The sequence below is a fragment of the Phyllostomus discolor genome, chromosome 14 (genome assembly GCF_004126475.2).
Source record: "Phyllostomus discolor isolate MPI-MPIP mPhyDis1 chromosome 14, mPhyDis1.pri.v3, whole genome shotgun sequence".
Taxonomy (NCBI): Eukaryota; Metazoa; Chordata; class Mammalia; order Chiroptera; family Phyllostomidae; genus Phyllostomus; species Phyllostomus discolor.
The window spans coordinates 45,411,580-45,432,159 of NC_040916.2; the positions used below are offsets into that span (position 1 = coordinate 45,411,580).

General features: G+C 49.1%; 2 protein-coding genes across 4 annotated transcripts in view; both read left to right on the top strand.

The window, feature by feature from the left end:
- Positions 1 to 3,831: 3,831 nt before the first annotated feature.
- On the top strand, positions 3,832 to 17,294 carry PGLYRP4 (peptidoglycan recognition protein 4). 3 transcript variants are annotated; one of them, XM_036015203.1, is made up of 9 exons: positions 3,832 to 3,959; positions 5,710 to 5,805; positions 6,680 to 6,787; positions 7,481 to 7,682; positions 9,039 to 9,157; positions 10,432 to 10,584; positions 11,912 to 12,110; positions 15,630 to 15,748; positions 16,801 to 17,294. In XM_036015203.1, exons 2-9 carry the CDS (start codon positions 5,751 to 5,753, stop codon positions 16,977 to 16,979), a joined length of 1,134 nt encoding a protein of 377 aa, XP_035871096.1. In that variant the 5' UTR covers positions 3,832 to 3,959; positions 5,710 to 5,750; the 3' UTR covers positions 16,980 to 17,294. The 3 variants fall into 3 exon arrangements, with proteins under 3 accessions (XP_035871096.1, XP_035871094.1, XP_035871095.1); XM_036015201.1 differs by having other exon boundaries at positions 3,839 to 3,921; XM_036015202.1 differs by having other exon boundaries at positions 3,839 to 3,921; positions 6,680 to 6,778; positions 16,801 to 17,293.
- The window catches only part of LOC114489123 (peptidoglycan recognition protein 3), a 43,339-nt gene continuing 26,667 nt past the window's right edge, over positions 3,909 to 20,580 (top strand). Inside the window, exon 1 of the mRNA XM_028503128.2 lies at positions 3,909 to 3,959. The gene's annotated coding sequence lies outside the window, so the exon portion shown is untranslated. The remainder of the gene's footprint in view (positions 3,960 to 20,580) is intronic.

Sequence of the window (20,580 nt, forward strand, 5' to 3'; positions counted from 1 at the left end):
TTGCAGAACCCAGCTTTTGTCCTTCCAGAAGTTCCTGGTGAGTATCTCAGTATCTGTTGTTGGTTTCCTCTGCCTCTCAGGAATCCCTTTGAAGTATGCAGCCCTTTACAGAAAACGAGGGGCTTTCACATACATTACCGTGTTGGCATTTTAATTGCTGGCCTTGGGTCAGTCTCAGATAGTAACTCCTTGAGACTGGGGTTTCTTCTGTTTACTCAGCCCTGGATGATAAACTTTGTGTATGACAGACATCTGATAAACGTCTGCAGGGTAATATGTGACTGACTTGGTTTTGATGGAACTTATGCTTAGAAGGTTGTTATTTCCTATAATTAGGAAGTTGTACAGCTTGGGAGAACACAGAGGAGAAAAAGGAAGTGGAAGGTGTGATGGAGACAGGGAGATGGGGAAGAGTCAGGTGGGACAGAGGAGGCTCTGGGATTATCAGGGTGCGTGCTGCCACCTTGTGGCCTACCTGCATCAGGACAGTTTGTGGCAATCCTTGGCTGGGGTTCTCAACCTTTTTGTTCTTAAAACCCTTTACACTTGAAAAATTATTGAGTATTTTAAAGAGCTTTGGTTTAGGTGGGTTACATTGATTAAAATGTTAAATACTTATTGATTCACCTAAAATAGTATTAGTAAACCCGTTACATAGTAAAACATTTTTAACTTTTTAAATAAAAAATAATTAATTTTTCAAACAAAGCTAGTAACAAGAGTGATGTAAGTTAAAACATTTTTGCACTCCTCGCTAATGTATGCCTTAAAATAAGATCATTGGATTCTCATATCTATTTCTGCATTCAAAGTGTTGTATATGTTGTTTTGGTTGAAGATATGAAGAAAATTCAGCCTCACACAGGTAAGTAGCTGAAAAATGGAGGAACATATGAACAGTCTTTAAAGATCATCATGGATATGACTTTCTAATCATTCATGTAAACTCAACAAGTGGGGGTTTCCTAAAGGTTAGTTACAGTGTGGAATCTGAAACCATATCCCGGATCCTTGTACTCTGTTGCATTGGAATCCATTGGTCCACCATGAAATTGAAGGGCTCTTTTGTGACTCTGTAACTTCGTATGTGGCCATTTGGAAAGTAATGATTCACTGTGCTGAGTTATCACATCTTCCCAAAACTGACACATTTCACTATTTAATATACAGATATACAACATAACATTTATTAACATCACCACTTATGTTCAGAAAAGTCTTCAAGTTTCGGGAAACTGTCGAACTCATGGTGGCAGACACAATATTCCAAGGTTCTATTTTTGCTTGAAAGCTCCAATTTTATTATGTTAACAAATCCCATTGGCTGTTTTCCTTGAAGCGAAAAAGGCTGACTCTGTTCATTTCGGAGAAAATGTTTGCCACGTATACCCCAGCGTGAATATCCAACCCACATTTTGGCTGTTATTTGTTCTTTGGGTAAAATGGGTGTTCCAGGGAAGAGCAGCTAGTTCAGCTCACCGCTCAGTCACATGAGGGCTTTAATAAAATCAAAGGTGTAAAACAATAAATAATTTTCAGTGTTTCATCAAGAACATTCTCAAGTGAAACTTTTTAAAATCTTCACCAGAGGACATTAAAAATAACTTTTTAAAAATCCTCACCCAAGGATATATTTTTTTTGATTTTAGAGAGAGAGGAAGCAGTGGGAAGAGACTGAGAAACACTAATGGGTTACCTTCTCATACACGCCCTGACTGGGGATCGAACCCCCACCGTAGGCCTGTGAGCTGACCAGGAATTGAACCCGCATCCTTTTGGTGATGGGGCGACATTCCAACTAACTGCCTCACTGGCCAGGGCAGGCGAAACTTTTTTCATTTTGAAAGAGCGAGTTGTAAGGAGTACATTGACTGCCAGTGCAGTTCGGTGCCATCTCTTGGTTCTGGCTAAGACTCTAGCAATTTCATGTCCTGTTGTTTTTGTGTCATCAGGGTGTGACATAGTATTCTGGAAATAGTTTTGACCTCACGGAGCCCCTGCAAGATTCTGGGGACCCCATGGTCCTCTCTTTGAGAACCACTGCCATTGGCCATGATCACGTGAACCACACCTGTGTGCTGGCTTGCTTTGCTTTTTCCTTCCTTCTTCCCACACCTTTGAAGTGTGCTCTGCTCTGGCAGGCACTGGTAAGGAGATGGCCTTGGGAGCTGCCATCACCGAGGGCTCATAATTACACTGCTACAATTTATGATGAATTCTGTGCAGAAGAAGGGCTTCGAGGCCTGAGTAGTCAGTCACCCCTGTTCACAGAGGCGTCTGGAAGAGGCCAGGCTGCAGGCAAGCCTCGGGCCCAGGTGGGGAAGGGAGCCACTCTTTCCGAGAGAGGTGGGAGGGGCTGGGAAGGGGACTCTGGAAATTAGCTGGTCCTGTTAGGGTTTTAGTCCCAAGGCAAAGAACCACTTGGCACTCCTCCTCCCTCCTGATGCCCTGGCTCACAATAGGTATTTGCTTCAGGGAGTCCCCCACCCCCGCCCCCGTCTGTTAGTCCCCAGGAGTCTGTTGCTCTACCGGCTCCCTTCTCCTCTCTTCAGCAGCCACCGCCCAGCCTCTCCCCAGGCTTCCCGTTCCCCAAGCCCCTCTGCAGAGGGGAACCAGTCTCCTTAACTCCCTAACTTGATGTCAGGGATGGAAGCCGACAGGGCTGCTCAGTGTAAGAGTTTTAGTGCCAGTCAGGACTGGGAGATGGCTGAGGCAGGGGAGACAGCAATCAGCCCTTGTCTGTGGAACTACGGGGTCTCTGCAGCTTGGGCCCCAGGCTAGCTCTTCATCTCCTTCGCCTCTGGCTCCAGGCCTGTCCGCCCCTGCATCCTCGCCCCAGGACTAGTAACCCCCTGCTCTTCTGAGCAGGTGCCCTCTGGCCTTTCTTCCCGGCCTGGGCTTGCGTGGATCTGCTGGGGAGAACACTGGGGGAGGCCCCCAGGGACCCCGGGCCTGAGGGTGGGACTGCAGTTCTGACGAGGGCATCCTTTCTGGGTTGGAGCGTTCCCTCAGAAGGGTCCTATCCTCAGCCTCAGCAGGCTGTCCCACCCCCAGGAGGTGGGAGCCCCGGGTGGGTCCCAGTGCAGACACAGGTCCTACTGACCCGTGGAGAGTGTCATGTAGAGTTTCCTCAGGGAGGATTCAAGGACTCTGCGAGACAGACTGCACCCCCTGGGACTGGTTAGGTGACGAGTGTAATATGGCCTTGAGCTGGGAGTGGGTGAGGGCCTGGGTATTCTCGGTTTGTAGGAGGCTCCCTGGGTGGTGACAGTGGGTGCTGAGGGTGGGGGTGTGGCAGGAGGGGGGATGATGGGCATGGAGGCCCACCAGAGCTGGGCATAGCAGTTGTCTCCTGGAACACATCTTTCTGTTTCTTTTCTGCCACCCTGGACACCTCTCTCCTGGTCCCCACAGAGTCTCCCGTGGGGCAGGGTGCTGGTGAGGGGCCTCCACCCGCAGCCTTCACACTCCTGGTGAAGATCTGTCTCCAGGACAGGAAGTTCCCAGATGTGGGACACGACTCCCAGGTCCCACGGGCACCCCCACGTTGGCCGCGCTTCTTGAAGTCTGGGAGGAGGAAGGAGCTCATGGCTCTTGGGCAATCTCATCCTTTCCCAGGGAGGAGGCACCTGGGCTTATTCACAGGGCGGGTCCCTGCTCTCAACCCGAGTCTGGTTTCACCAAGTTTCTCTTGGTGCTGTGGAGGGAGCAGGCTCAGAGCCTCAGAACTCTGCCCTTCTCCTCTCCAACTTTTATTAAGGATCCAGCTTTCCTCTGTGAGAAGCCAAAGCCCAAAGCTTCATTCCTGGGAAAGAGTGCCCTCTAGTGTCGGGAGAGTGAAGGCCAGAGGAGGCAGCTGCTGGCCAAGGAGGGCAGGGCCAAAGCCAAGTCTGAAAGGGAGGAGCTGTCAGCCAATGAGGGGTGAGCAGCCTGCACCCTGACCTGCACGGGATCCCCAGGTATTTCTGAGTGTGAGTGTGAGTGGCTTTTCTTGGGAAGGGACTGGCTTCCACTAGATGGAGAGCTAAGATCAGATTTCCTCTGCCTCAGAACTGGGACTGTTCCACTCCCCTCACCCCCTCCCGCCTCCCCAGCTGGGAAGGTCTCTGCACTAGGCCTATGCATTTGGATTTCTTGGTTCTCGTATTCCTGGGTTTTACGGCCCTTTTCTGTGAGAATGGGGGTTGGTAATCCTACATTGCAGGGCTGGTGTGAGGATTAGACAAGACTGCATGTGCGAGTATCCACACAGGCCCTGTACTGAGTAGGGCCTCAGTGAAATGGAGTTGCCTGGGGTAACAGGATGAGGGTGTTTACCTATTCGATGAGCAGCTTACCTGTCCTGGTGTTACAGAACAAACAGGGGGGGCCTGGGATGATATACTATTATTGAAAGAAGGCCCCGGTCCGTTATGTCCGCTGCCCTAGGAAAGATGTCTCTCAATGCCAGAGATTCATGAAAAGGAAAGGAAATGTTTATTTAATGCTATACTAACTTAAAGTAGTGACCTAAAGTCTTTATCAAAAAAATCCTAAAGTCCCTAAAAACACCCACAAACACACAGTCCTTCCTTCCTTCCCCCTTTGCCCAGTCCAGAGTACTGTATCTCAGGAAAGGAAATAGAAGTCCATGGCTCAGGCAGTCCTCTGGTTCTTCTCAGTTAGTAATCCCTCTTGACTGGGAGACCTCCCTGGGTTCCCGGCACCCTCGGCTGAGTTGCCAGGATCTCTGCTAAAACCAGGTGGTGGTTCCCCCTTCTCAAGCTGTGGGGGTCCCCACTCTGGCACAGGCACGTGGTCCTCTTTCCCAGGGCCACAGGAGTCCCCACTCTGCCAGGCCACGTGGTTCTCTCTCTCTCAGGGCTGAGGGAAGGAGTCTCTACTCTGCCAAAACTGCATGGTTCTCTCCTCCAGGGTTGCCGCGTGGTTCTCTCCTCTCTCAGGGCTGCGGGAGTCTTCACTCTGCTAAAGCTGTGTGGTTCTCTCTCCAATGGCCGTGATCCTCTCTGTACCTCCACAGCCACATGGTTCTCTCCTCTCAGGGCTGCTCATGGTTCTCCCCCAATGGCTGCCGTGTCTGGGTTTAAATCCCCCGCGCCAATCTTCTTCTGCAGCCCCATTTCCGACTCCTCCTACACTTGGGCACACTTGCCCTCAATCTGCTGTCTTCTCCAGCTTTTCTGGTCGCCATCGTGGGCCTGGGCAGGTGTCATCCCGTGTCATGGAGCCAATCTTCTCCCAGCTCCCACGCAGGCGCTGTAACTCAGGGGACCTGCCCCCAAGTCACATCTTGAGGGGGAGATCCCTTTCCATCCCCCTGGCCTTGAGCATGGCCATAGCTATTTAGCATATCTAAGTGACCAGCCAAAGGCTATAGGTATGCTAAATGACCATGCCATGGGTTAGCTGCAAAGCTGCCCTGCATGTTCTTGCTCTGTGTGCCCCTTCCCCCAACTCACACCTGTGGGGGAAGGGGTGAAGACACCTTAAAATCTCCTGGACACCTTGAGTTCTGGACCCCATTTCAAATGCCTATTTGGGATCCCCCATCTTGGCTGCACCCTGTAACACTGGGGACCCTGAGAAGTCTGACTGGGTGCTGGCCCTCAGGAGGCCCACAGTTGGTGGGAGCGGGCAGGGTGCCCTGCAGCGGGAGGCGCCAGTCCGAGGAGTGAGCAAGGTCAGGTCAACTGTCTGCGCCTCTGCCAGGGCCGCCGTCCACACTCTCCCCCCCAGTGTCCCCGGACTGCATGAGGATGCTGCCGTGGCTTCTTGTCTTCTCCACTCTGGGTATCGGTGCCTGGGGTAAGTGCTCCATCGTTGAATCAGAGAGTAACTGAGGAAGATCATTTTAAAGTCTCATTACAGGTTTCTTTAAATGCTGGCTCTCCCATATGGAGAAAGAATAGCTTTTCATTAAGAGCCCAGAACTTGGAATCTCTGGACCTGGGTTCAAATCCTTGCCCTGCCTCTGGCAAAGATTTTAAACAAGTTATTCAGCTCTTTAAATCTTAATTTTACCACTTGAAAATTGAGATAATGTTGTGGTCTCCTAAACTTATTATGAGGGTGATAGGAGATACTGTAATTCACAGGAAGAACTTTGCAGCTGGGAGCAGCGATTCTATTTGTTGTGTTAACCAGAGGCTAACCTGTGACTGGGGTTCATGCTTGTCAGTAAGAGAAAGTCCCTGGGAGTAGGGATGCCCATCCCTATGGTCCTTCACACAGGAGCAAGGGCACCACAAATGCCCCCAGAACCAGGTCCCAGGGAACTGTCTTGAATCCTGCAGGTTATCCTACCCCTCTTCCACTTAGTCTCCCCATCACTTCCCTTAGGTAAAATTCACACACTGTGGTTTTGAAGTGCCTGGATACATTTCCAGTTGTTTTTTCCCATCTGTGTGTATAGGTGTAGGTCTTGAGGAAAGGGTATGTTTCCTACTCCCCGCCCTTGCCTGTGTATCTAACTTCCTGGGCAATTACCTGGAGCTGGTGTTGGAGAAAACAGCACCACGTGCTTCTGTTGGAGGTGGCCCTCTGGTCATCCCAGAGGGGTTCCTGGAGGGGATGGGGTCTGGGGAGGCAGAGGAAGCCTGGAGGGGCCTGAACCTGTGTGCCCAGGTGGCTGATACTGGGCCTCTTGAGGACCCAGGCAAAATGGAATGTTCCTTTGCAGGCGATTCCTCTTGGGATAAAACACAACTCAAGGACTTGTCAGGGAGGCTCCAGGATCTGTTTGGCAACATCTCCCAGCTCACTGGCAAAGACAGACTGGGTCTGTATGGCGAGCGGGCTGGCGTCAGGGTTCCTCAAGTGACCAGATGTCTCTGAGATCAGCACAGTGACTGAGACTGGGGGGCAGTGGGGTGGAGGCATGGAGAAGGGCACTGGCAAACCAACTGCACAGGTTGCCTTGGCCCCTGGGGGTATGGGGGTGCCAGGAAGGGACAGGAACCAGGAAGGGGAAAGGCCAGGTCTTCACTGGAGCAGGGTCCTGCCCTACCAGGTCCTGCCTGGGGGAGCCCCCAGGCTGAGTAGCCCCCTCAGGGAGTGCTCAGTCAGGACAAAGGACTCAGTCAATCAGAGTCACAGAGGAAACACTTGGAGAGCACAGTGCGCACAGAGGGCATTCGTGCAGGTGAGACTGAGAGGATGCTGAGGGCTTTCCCTAGGGTGAGTGGTGGGAAGCAGATGCCTCCAGGGGCGCAGCAGGGAGGGCACTGCCTGGGATGGGGAGCAAAGCATCTGGGCTCCTCTGCACAGGAGCAGAGTCTGCATTGAGGGTGAGTAGAGGTGAGATGCGGGTGTGCAGGTGAGAAGAGGAGGGCGTGCCTGCTGCTGAAGGTCTCTTCCTAGGGGCCTCCACCAGCATGGGGCAGACACAGCCCATGATGGCACGCAGGACCCAGGAAGGCTGACGTTGAAATGATGGGGCAAGGTGTGCTGAGTGACACCCCCTCCTGCGGTTCCCCCACAGATGTCTCCACCTTGGTCTCTCGTAAGGAGTGGGGGGCAGAAGCTGTTGCCTGTAACACCTCACTGACGATGCCGGTGGGTTTCCTCGTCACACACCACATCCCCGGACTGGAGTGTCACGACCAGACCACCTGTAGTCAGAGGGTGCGGGAGCTGCAGGCCCATCACGTGCACAAGAACAGCTGGTGTGACGTGGCCTACAAGTGAGTGACTGGGCGGGGGCACGGGGTCAAAGCTGCTCCTTAGGGCTCTCTTCCTGCCCTTTCTTTGATTTCCTGACTTCCTGGGTTGAGGTTACATCAGGTTTATAATGAATAAAAGATTAAAAAAACCCTATAAACTTTCAAATCCTTTGAATTTCTATGAGATCCTTGACTCAGAGATCTTCTAAAAGGAAGCAAGGAAGGCTAAGTAATGATGGTACTTTCTAATGTCTCCACACCTAGTGCACACAGCAGGCACATTGCAGGTTATCAGTGACCTCCATGCACAGGAGTGACTTGCTCCCGACAGCGGGTGAGGTCAGTAGGGCAAGCACTGCCATCTCTGTGCTGTGGGTGAGGGGACCGAGGTGGGGAGGTTGATTCCTCAAAGTCACACAGCTGTGTGATAGTTATGGAGCCCAATGTGGCCCAGAACTGTCTCTCTACCCATTGCGTGTTCCACTACACCACACGTATGGGGCTTTCACCTTGGTGAGGCAATCTCTTACCCTATTGATTATTCTAGTAGACCCAATTGGTGGCCAAGGGTACGTGGCCTCTGACATCTGCTAGTTGTGGGCAGTTTCTGTGCATGGCAATGGCTTTACCTCTGAAGTGCCCAGTGCATCTCTCTTTTCTCTGCTCCAGGCTTTCACCCAAGTCCTGCATGGTGAAGGGCAGTGAGTAATATGTCCCTGCAGGGCAGGAGTTGTGGGCAATTTCCTCAGCTCCCAGCCCTTCTGAGGGACAATGCTAAGGTGTATGTACACAGTTCCTTGTAAGGCTACATGTCAGAGGTGGAGGGGACTGAGCCTCAGGTGGCCACTGTGAAGCCAGCCCAACTCCCACACTTTGTTGGGGTTCTTCCTTCCATCTCCTCCTTGTTCCTTCACTCTGGCTTCTGGGATCTCTTCCCAGGTAAATTGTCTGCATCCACATCCTTGTCCTGGGAAGTCTTTGTAAGACCGAGCCCTGGCAGGGAGAAATCACATGGGCAGCCTGCGTGGAGATTACACAGAGAGCATACACTTTGGAAGGAGAGGGAATGTGGGGACCGAGAAGAACCTTATGTTGTGTGGTTGGGTCTGTGTTAGCTCCAGACATTTTTTCCCTCTGAGTACGATGACACCCAGGTGTCTGAACAAGGCGGGGTGGGGTGGGGAGCGTGGGGGTGGGTTCTTCTGAGTTCTAAGGATGAGTATAAATGACTTCTAGCCATTGTTGGGGATGAGTCCATGTAAGTTTCCTTTAGTGGCCGTGGCCCCAGCCCTCCTCCTTCATAGGCTGGGTAAATGGTTTCTCTGCAAGGACGTGCCACAGAGCCAACCTCTGAGCCCATGTCTCCATGCTTCACAGCTTCCTGGTTGGGGACGATGGCAGGGTGTATGAAGGTGTCGGCTGGGGCGTGCAAGGCGTGCACACACAGGGCTACAACAACATCTCCCTGGGTTTTGCCTTCTTTGGCACAAAGGAAGGTAACAGTCATCCCAGCTGCCCTTCTCCAAAGAGTTCTCTGCTTCTTTCTCAACACTCAGGTGTCTTCTCCTCCTTCTCATACTTCCTCGATGACCCACTCTCTCCTGGACTTCTCCTCTCCTTGACTTCTGTGGCAGGACATGCTGGTGGTCCTCCTTCTGGCCTGGCTTTCTTCTCCAGAGCAGGTCCTCTTCCTTTGGTCTCTCACAGCAGATATGTCCAGCCTTCTCTCTGAAGCCGTGTTCTCCTCCTGCTCCTGTCCTGGAAAGATCTGGGCCTCAGCTCTCACTTCTGTGTCAGTGACTGTCACACCTTCCTCTCTAACCCTGACACTTCTGTAGCAACAGTCCATGCTTCCCCGTTTCCTGACAATGCCTCCTCTTCCCAACTCTCTTACTCCAAGGCCTTCTGTACAATTTTTAGAAACCACTTTGAGGCCTCCGATCCCTGAGGCCTCTGAAGGGAAGTGAATCCCTTCCACTTCCTCCTAGTCTTACTGTTTTCCCCAGCCCCCATGCCCTAATGTATAACATCCAGGACCATTCCATGGGATTTGTGCACCCTTGACTCTTAACGCAGTTCTTGCACATCCAGTTTCTCACTGTCCCCTCCCAACACCCTTAGCAATAGTCCAGATAAGTCTCATGATCACTATTATCCAACATGCAGCCTGAGTTTCAGAGAGGTGAATGACCCAAGGTGACTCAGCCTCGAGGAGAGGAGTCAGAACACAAGCTCCCATCTTCCTTTTCCAGCTCCACCATGGTCCTGGCATGCCAGAGGACTCTGTTCAGCCTGGTTTGTTTAGGTGACCACTTGCTGTCACCTTGTTAGCTATGAGATCCTGAGCCCATTACTGTTTGGAGCCTCAAGTTCCTCTTTGTGAAGACTGGGGTTAAAAATAGCAGCCAGCTCTGAGGCTTCAGGTGAGGATTAAAGCCGTTAATGCAGGTAAAGAGGCTGGCACCTGCCCAGAAGGGCCCCTGCTGATGGGGAACCCTGACCTGGCCAGCTGGGCACTCCTTTAGCTCGTCCAGGGACAGAGAGAGGATGGATGAAGGCTTGGCAGTTGATAGGAAAGGTCTTTATCCTGGGCCACCTAGAGCTCTGTCCAGGCAGACCCTTGGCTTTGAGACTTCTGACCTGGAAATGAGCCTGTTCCCCTTTCTTCCCATCCCAGAGCCATACAGGAGCTGGTGGGGCACCTTGTCCTTTCCCCACAGCCCCCTGACTCAGGCTGGGCTGAGGTGTCCCACAGGTCACTCTCTTGCAGGCCACAGTCCCAGCCCTGCGGCCCTGTCAGCCATGGAATACCTGGTAGCCTATGCTGTCCGGAAGGGCCACCTGTCACCCATGTACGTTCAGCCATTTCTTGTGAAAGGCGAGAACTGCCTGGTCCCTTTACAGAAGGGGAGTCCCAAGAAAGGTAAGATTTTCAACTCTTCTGGGTCTCCCTCCAGACTCACCCCCACTAATTTCAAATGGCCACCAGGGGTGATCTTTTCCTTCAGGCTTTCATTGGATTCCTGCTGATAAACAACTGGTCACCCAACTGTCTGAAACTTTACTGCTGGCAAACCTTGAAAGGGCCATTCCAGGAATCTGAGGGGCAAAGCCCCTGGAATGTTGGGGCCATGCCATCGGGCCTGCTGTGTATATGTGCTCATCCCTTCAACGATACACTCATTCCTTCAACCATTCAGCAGTTCTTTACGGAGCACCTGCTAGTCACTGAAGATGCACCAAGCAACAAAACACAGAAGCAGTTTCAGTTTCATGAAGTTTCAACCTAGAGGGTAGAGAAAGTCAATTAGCAAATAAACAAGAAAAGATTTGGTGTGTTAATTGGCGAAAAGTGCTGTGGAGGGAAAAAAGAAAACCACGGAGAGGGTAGGCATCTGACATGAACACTCAAACACAAATGCACATCTCTGCGTGCAAACCCCGGAACAGCACCAGCAGACCGAGTGCTTGAGCCTCCCCTTAGGTTGACTTTAGAGGGGGAGTTTCACATCACTCAGGTAATAAAAGGTAGATAAAAGGTCAATTTCAAGTTCAATAAGCAGCAACATCAAAACCAGTCAGCCATGGAGGGCTTGTTCTCCATAGTTAATAAGCACTTTCAACCTTTTCTGGGACTTAATAAAGTTTTAAAGCCTTTAGCTCTATTACATTAAATCTCTGAATAAATTTGATCTTTGCCTTTGGGCTCATACCATCTATCAATATTAACAATTGCCTACATTGATGAACTGTTTTATAGATGACAAGTGACTCCCACAGACATGCTTTAACATGAAAATTGAAGTGAGTTCTCCAAAGGGGCCTGTTACACGTTCCCTCTCTCTCTCTCTCTCTCTCTCACACACACACACACACACACACACACACACACAGACGAGCAGACAAGACTGTCATGCAGATAAATAAATACACTGTCTTTGCAATACAAAGCATCCAATGTTCCCTCAGAATCAACAGTCCCAATGTCCTTTGGGTTCTGATTTTTAAACAGTGGCTCTTTGGTTCCTGCCTCTTGAGCCCAATCTCTCCATGCTGACATACCTGTTCCCAGGTAGGCCACTCTGAGAGCTGCTGGGCTCTCCCAAGTTCTAGTCAGGATGAGGTCAGGACACCCAGAGGGTGGCGGATGTGGGGGGATCCTGAGGATCACGTAGACCTTTACTGGTGAGGTGGTTGACATGGATGGGCGTAATCAATCCTCACGTTCCTGTATTTTTGGCCCCACGCAGCTTGCCCTGACATTGTACTTCGGTCTGCTTGGGAGGCCAGGGAGACCCATTGCCCCAAGATGACCCTCCCAGCTAAGTACGCCATCATCATCCACACCGCGGAGAAAACCTGCAACACGTTTGAGGAATGCCGCAGGCTCGTCCAAACCATGCAGTCTCTCCTCATCAAGAGATTTGACTCATGTGACATTCCATATAAGTAAGTGGACCTGAGGACATGTGGGTTTCTATCCCCTGGGGGCAGATACTGAACCTTTGAAAGGAAGGGAAAGGGGACAAATGTTTCCTGAGTGCCCACTGCACAAGAGATGCCACATGTGTAACCATAGATTGTTCACACAACCCTGGCTGGGCCTTGGTTAGGGTATAGCTGGGGTGTAGTCATTCCCCCAGAGCATGTTCTCAAAATGTACGTCTTTTTCAAGGTCATATGTTGACATTATGGGAGCCAAGGCTCTGCTGAAAGATATCAGAGCATGCAAGATTGTGAAATCTGTAGAAAGGATAACCTAAGGTTGTTTTTTCCCCCTCATAATTGTTTCCTACTACTCAGTGTCTCAGGCTCTGCCTTCAGTTCAGCTGCAACCTGAGGTTTGTCTCCCTAGTGTAGACTCATGCTATTCCTCTGCACCTGGATGTTGTCAACCTCCTTAGGGAGAATAGCTTTCCTATTTGAAGGCAGGGGGCAGCCCACACAGTATCTTCTGATTTCTCTAATGCCACGGTCTGCAATTCTTTTTTGAGGGGGAGTAGTATAGACATTTTTTATTTTTTTTCTTTGCTCATTTATTCACAGTTGCCAAAATTTTAGGGTGGATAAAGAAATACCTTTAAAAATTATTTATTTATTTATTTTTAGAGAGGAAAGGGAGGGAGACAGAGAAGGAGAGAAACACCAGTATGTGGTTGCCTCTTGCATACGTCCTACTGGGGACCTGGCCTGCAACCCAGGCATGTGCCCTGACCAGGAATTGAACCAGTGACCCTTTGGTTCGCAGACCAGCACTCAATCCACTGAGCCATACCAGCTGGGGCTTTTAAAAAAAACTGTTGTTCAAATACCTTTAATAAAGAACACTAACCTGTGGGAAAGTAGAAGCTCCTTGAAGGATGCTCTCAGAGTTCACAGATATGGTTTCTGGAGGATGCTAGCAGGATAGGATGACACTAACTTGAGACAGGAGGGACAAGGTGAAGAGTAAGGACGGGGAGGCCCAGCCTTAGAGGAAGTAGGAGGAGCCATCTAACGTCCTAACAGAAATAATCACACAAAATCTAGTTTTAGGCTGCGCCACTACTTGCCCAGTTGGCATATTTGTACATTAATCAAAGGAGCACTTCCTCTAAGGCATTCATGGCTTAGCTAGTGGAGCTGGATTTCAGTCCCATCTGGTCCCCAGCCCAGAACCTCTGTGCAGGATGCAACACATGCAGCGACGCAGTGCCCTGCCTTAGATGGAGTTACCAACACTTGCTACATGCTCCTGGACTCACTGCCTCTTCTCCTCCCTTCCCATCTGGGTAGCAACCCATCCAAGAGAGGAGGAAGCTTTTTCTCCAGCATCTATCATCTATCAGGACCTACTTGGTGGTTTGCTAGGTCTTGCTATTAGGATTATTCACAGAATTGCTCTGTTTAATTAGAGTGGACACCTGAAAATTGACTATAAATTTTGAAATCCTAAACTGGAAAATAATAAGGGCTGAGGGAGGTACTCTCCTTTTCACTGTTTAGGTTTCAGAAGGCAGTTGCCTGTCCTTTGGCTTTTGACCTTTTATCGTGTCTTCTGCATCAAAACTGTGTGACTGTGCTATTTCCTTACCTTGAGATGGTCTGTGGTCAAGAGTAAACACCTATGTGCTATAAATTAATCCAGTGGGACATGATTAGATGCCTCCTCCATGTGGGCAGTAGGCTATGCTCTGTGGATGTCACGAGGTATAGTACAGGTAGGGTTGTTGCCTTCATGGAACTAATACTCTGGTGAAGGAGAAAGATAATTAAACAAATAAATCCTAATTGAGTACACTAAGTGTTATTAGAGGAAACACATGGAGTGTGAACAGGAGGCATTCTTAACTCTTGCTTAGGTTGTTCTTTTTGTTGTTATTTAAAAAAATTTTCATTGAATTTATTGGGGTGACATTCGTTAATAAAATTATATAGGTTTGAGATGTACAGTTCTATAATACATCATTTGCATGTTGTATTGTGTGTTCACCACCCAAAGTCAAGTCTACTTCCATCACTATTTATTCACCCTTTACCCTCTCCTACATCTGCCCCAACCCCTTTCCCTTCGGTTGCTGGGAGAATGGGTGTGAGGAGTAACATGTTAGCCAGGACCTATGGGTGAGAGGAAGCTAGTCAGAGGAGGAAGGGGGAAAAAAACTCTATGGAAAGGCCTGGATGCCAGCTCAACCATGCTGCCTTTGCGGAACTGAGAGAAGTTTATCATGTTAAAAATAGATGCCAAAGGGGGTGTATTGGGATGTAAGGCTAGGGAAGCAAATGGGTCATCCCATGAAGGATCTTGTAACATAAGGTGGGGAGTCTGGGCTCTGTGCCAAGAGACTAAAAGCAGGGTTTGACATAAGATTTGTATTAGAAAGGCCACTCACTTCAAAGCTTCTGAAACAGAGTGTGAAGGACAAAGCTGGAGGTGGTAAGATGCACCTGAGGGCTGTGCAGCAATGCTGGCAAGACAGGATGGTGATGGGGCTGGAGGGTGGCAGCTGTCATGGAGAGGTGGTGGAATCTAAGAGGTTAGTGGAAGATAGTGGTCTATGCCAAGGGTGAAGGGGTTGACCAGGGAGAATGGTTGGGAGACATGGTTGACAAGCAGTTGATGACTGGATGCAGTAGGTGGGCTGATGCCTATACTCTTGGCTGGAACCCATGGGAGGATGCACAGTGGCACCTTTTATCAAGATGGAGAGCCCAGAAAGAGGAACATGTGGGGAAGAACATGGGCCCAGGTGTGGACCTGTGAACTTTCCTGGACGGCAACTGAAGTGAAGGAAGTAGATGGGTTAGTCCTGGGAGAATGTGTGGAGGGAGAGAAAGAGAGGGTGGAGGGCAGTGTCCTGAGGAAACCCCACCATGTGCAGGAAAGGGCACATCAAGATGAGGTGCAGAGGAGTTTGAGGGGAAGCCGCTGGAGAAGACTGCTGGGAGAATGTAGTGCGATGGAAGCTAGGGGGAGAGGATACTTGAAGAAGGTGAGAGGGGTCCTTAGTGTCAAATGCACAGAGAGATCAGGAAAATGAAGATCAGAGAAATATACTTTGTACTTAGTCCTAAGGAGGTCATAAGTCACCTTGGGGGAAACAGTTTCATCGGCAAGGTGTGGGAAAGGCCAGGTTGCAGGGGTCGAAAGCTGTCACTCTTTTCTTTGCAGCCTGAGAGCCACTTGGCATGCTCCAGTTATTGAAGATTCAGGAATTTTGTGAGCTAGTTGCCCAGTTATTGTTAGTTTGGATTGACTGAGGTGGAAGTTTTACACTACAGAAATCAGTAAACAAATCAGGGCTTCCTGCCCTCCCACTGCTCATGAAAGCTGGTTGACCAGCAAGCCACTGGCAAGGACTCCCTTTTTTGGAAATCAGTGAATTTAATAGTTTATCAATGTCTGATGAGTATATGAATGAGTGAATGAAACAATCCCATACTGCCTCCCTTTCATGCTGATCTCTATCTCTCCTCTTGGTCCTCTAGCTTCCTTGTGGGCCAAGATGGTGCCATTTATGAAGGGGTGGGCTGGAATGTCCAAGGCTCCCAAAATCCTGGCTACGATGACATTGCCTTGGGCATCGCTTTCATGGGCACCTTCTCAGGTAAGTGGAGACTTTGAGTAGCATTGGTCATTGTAGCCATTGTATCATGTTTGAAGGACATCATGGACAATGATGCAGACTCAGGTGTCATTTTAGTGGCTACACTTGCTGGATTTTCCCAGCTTCAAATTTGACTGTTTACTAAATTGAGTGTGACCAGAAGTAAGCCCCACACAGAATGGCCACCGTAAGTCTACTTCCTTTATACCCAATCAAATGTCTCTCTCCCAACATCCAAGGCACATGTAAGGTGAAGAGGAAAGCTCTTTGTACATATTTTTTCTAACTTAGACTACAGAAAGAATGTGAGGACACTTGCCTTGTCTGTCACAGCCACGATAAGCCTGTCTCTGTATCCAGAATGCACACTGAGAATTGTCATTGCTCATATCTCTTGACCAGAGTTTGTTTAGACTCAGCCTGTTGCTGAACCTCTGGAAAGAAGAGGCCATGCCCCTCAGGCTGGTTCAGGCTGATATTAAAATGGGTGTTGGGCTGGGACAAAGGGTGACCAGGAATGTGCCTAGAGATGGAGCCAGACAAGGGACAGGTGCAGGAAGCACAAATTTGCCTAAAGAAAATTTCTCAAACTTGGTACTGTTGATGTTCCAGATCAGATAATTCTTTGGTGTTGGGCTGTCCTGTGCATTGCAGGGTGTTTAGCAGCATCCCTGGCCTCCACCCACCAGATGCCTGGAACATCCTTCCTTTAGTTGTGACAACCACACATATCTGCAGACATTGCTACATATCCCCTGGGGAGCTAAATTGCCCCTAGTAGAGAACTACCAGGCTAAACTTTTACAGTGAATAAAGGTTTTGTGCATCCTGGGGTCATGGGATATTTTATTCTATGCTCTATGGGTTTGATTCAGGAAGAACTTTGGTGCTGAAGCTTTAACTTAATTTTCTGTCTGCCTGTCTAGGGTGGCTGGCAATAGTGGCTATACTAGCTTGGTGGTGGGTGTGGGTTAGTGGGTATCCAGGCATGTGTCCTGCTCTGGATAGGGTGGCCTGGAATTCTATAACTGATGGGTTGTTGTGTATTGCAGGTACCCCACCCAATGCTGCAGCACTAGAGGCAGCTCAGACCCTGATCCAGTGTGCAGTGGACAAGGGGTACCTGACTCCTGACTACCTGCTGGTGGGACAGAGTGATATTGTCAACACTCTGTCTCCTGGCAAGGCTTTGTACAACATCATCAGCACCTGGCCCCACTTCAAACAGTGAGGGGGCACAGATCCCTGCTCCTTTGGAGACTGCTCTGCCAACTTCCTCCACAAGCTCTAGGCCACCCTGTCCTCACATTCCACCTTGGCTCAACACCTTGTGTCCACCCCCAGCCAGCCCTATCATGTCTCTTCTGTCTTAGAGGGCTGATATGCCCACTGAGTCTGGGCCTAGCCTTCTCCTGTCCTTACCTTTCTCTCCTCTCGGCACCCACCTCCTCAGCCTACTGGGCATTGGGCTGAGTGAAGACCCAGAGCTGTGGGGCTCTGCAGCCCTCCCTGCCTGGGCTCTTCCACCTATCATTGGAAACACAGAAATATTTTTCTTCCTGACTCTTAGTTTGGAAGAAAGGAGAGGAGAGAAAGAAGAAAACAGATGGAACCAATAAAAGAGAAAAAATGTGTATGAAAAGGAGTAGATTGGAAACAGAACTGTATTACTTCTCTTCTCCTATCACATATCTGCTTCCCTATCTTCAGGGATATCCTCATACTGTTTCCCTAAACTCTACCTTCCACCACTACCACCTGTCCAAATTCTCCCCCCTAAGTGAGTAGAACTTTAAGCTGTATGTCTGCTTCTTGATTTGCCTGGATTATCAACTGTCTACTGTGGGCACTGACTAATGGTTTGGCTCATGACCAAGAACTGGCAAGAGTAAAATCAGACCATTGATATCCCACCTGAATGCTCACCAAAGGTATTTGTTCCTGAGTGGAGTCATAATAACCAGGTAGATGAGATGATTTCTGTCAGTCTATTTTACTAACCACCTGGGTACTTACTCAAGGGACTCATGTAAAAAGTGACCCTGTGGCAGAGATGAAGAATATGCCTGGGCCCAACCACAATATATTTCCCTTCACTAAATCAAGCTGGCCACCCTGCCCATAGCAGAGGTCATTAACTGTTGGGGAGCTTTGCCTGCAGGGTCCACCAAGGGCAAAAGCCCCCCGTCCACCGTGGATGAGAATAAGTCTACCAAGACATGATTTGCTTGGGGAGAAAAGGTGGCCGATCTCTCAAAGGGGAAGGGCCAAGAGCCTTTTTCTCAATGGGCTTTTACTGGGTTCATTTTGCACAGGAATACAGGTAAAGCTCATTAATCATTGTCAGGCAGTAAGGATCAAACAATAGATAACATACAAAGAACTCCGAGGGCCTATTCTGAGGGTCTATTAGCTAAAGGGCTACAAAACTTTGGGAAGCAAGCTCATTTCATGCTTGGTCCTTTATCTTTAATTGAGAATATTTTTTAGCAAAGCAGGTTTCACAGGAGTTTATGTATTCTTTCTTAGGCCTGATCACCCGGGGAGCCCGCCCTTTCCAGCACAGGGCTGCACTGCCCTCTGGCATTGTTTCAGACTTAAGTCAGGCAGGGGAAGTAAGGCAGCCAAGAGATTAGGAGACTTCTCACAGACAGAGTGAGGACTCAGGCTTTGTCAAAGCCGAGGGGCAAGGGTCCATCACCCCCTTTTGCTGTAGCCCCCCAAGTCCTTCCCTGAGGGCCTTCACATGATCGTGCCTGTCTTAGGTCATTCCCCCCTTGGGGAATCTTACCCATCATTGGCCAAACGACCAAGCATTGGGGGCCAGTTATAGATGAAGTAAAAGGAGCAGAAGTGGTGCTCCTGCCAGGAAGATAAGCTTTGTCTCCTTAGTGGCTTCAGCCACTCACTCAGCCTTAGCCAATGGGGGGCGGTGTTACAGCTTCTGAAACCAGGCAGGGCGGTTCCCAACAATTGATGAGTTGCCAGCTAGCACTACCACCTGGGAGATCCAGCCACGATCTGGCAGCAGGCTGACTACCTTGTGGTAGGGTTAGTCACTTGTCCTCCCTAGGTACTTGATGGGGCTATGCCATCTTGCACACAGTGCTTCTGGCACCACCAGCTGTGAAATTCCAGAATGCCTTATTCACAATCATGGTTTCTTACAGCATTGTTTCTGACAGATACACATTCGATAGCAAAGCAGGCATGGTGGAAGATGGTAGCACCAGCAGAAATTTTGAATACTTCCCAACACAAAACAGAACAAAGACATAAAGTAACAAAGTTAGTGAGACAAAAAAGTCCACAAGCAAAATCAACACAATTAGGTCACAGTCTCCTCACAAACCCCAAATTCAAGCAGATGGGAACCAGCCACTAAGTGCCATAGATGTATACACTTTAGGCATTTGTGTAGGAGGAAGCAGAGGGAGAGAGCAGGGTGCCTGGTGGATCTGGGACTTCAGATGACCAAGATGAACTTACCTAAAGTTTAGACAGCTCAGCAGCTGACATTGGAGAGGTTTACACTCCCCCAAGGTCAGTAAACACAGAGTTCATGGTGCTATCTGAGGGACCTGGAGCAGTCTGGGTCCCATGATTCTCAAAAAAGCAGCCAAAGTTCCATCTTGAATAAAGTCCCAAAGAGGACAGCATCTGGAAAAGACTCTAAGATCATAGATCAGAGATACAAAAGAAAAGAAAAAAGTTTGGATAAGTGGGAGGAAAGGGAGTCAAGCTCTGAATAGAAGCCACCACATCTTTGAACACTTGCCTGACAAGAATGATGAACAGGGAGCTCTAGAGTGATGTGATTAGGGAAGCTATTCAAAACCAGACCCTTTAAAGGTTCAGGAAAACTAATTTTATATAAAATAAGCAACAGAAAACGAGGTTTAATATCATGTAAGTTAATATAAGACAAAAAGAAAGGCATAGATGAGGCTGTGAGGGTGGGCCCTCATGGTAGGATTGGTGTTCTCACTGGAAGAGGCATCAGAGAGCTCCGCCCCTCTCCCCATCGTGTGAGGACACAGTGAGAAGACAGCTGTCTACAGCCAGGAAAAGGGATCTCACCAGAACCTGACCATGCTGGCACCTTTGTCTTAGACTGCCAGCCTCCAGAACCATGAGAAAATAAATTTATATTGTTACAAAGTCACTCTGTCTGTGATATTTTGTTACGGCAGCCTGAGCTAAGATACCAGTACATCTTTATTTTTTTAAAAATTAAATCTCCAGATTTCACAACAACAACAATACTGGTTTAATTGAAATCCATAACTAAAAATAGCATGCAGGCCTGATAAAATGAGTTTTCAAACTGTCAGGGGCACCCTCTGCTCTGTAGGGTAGTTGTTGGTGGGCTGGTCTAGTCTTCCCCCTTCTGGCTCTGAGCTCCTTAGGGCAGAGACCCTGTTATGCTTAGTATATCAGGCTCAAGGTAGCTCAGTAAATGCTTGTGATTTCTGAGTTCATTTCAAATATTGTCCTTGCTGAAATTTTCCTCCCTGCTTACCTCCCCACCCTGGGACCTGCCTCCTTGGCAGAAGACTCCTCAAGGTTCCCTTAAGACTGTGCCTCCTTCTATTAGGCCGGACTGCTTAGCCCCCTCCTTTATGGTTGTTTATATCTCTGCATCATCCCCAAATTAGAGGTCTTATTCATGGCTCTACCCTCAGTGCTAGGCAGTGCATGGCTCACAGTATGTACTGAATGAGTAATTGTTAAATAAAAGCAAAAACGAGCAAATTAATAAATGAATGAACACTAGGTTTGTGCACCACTGCCCTGTGATTTTGCTCAGAGCCACTGACTGGTTATATAAA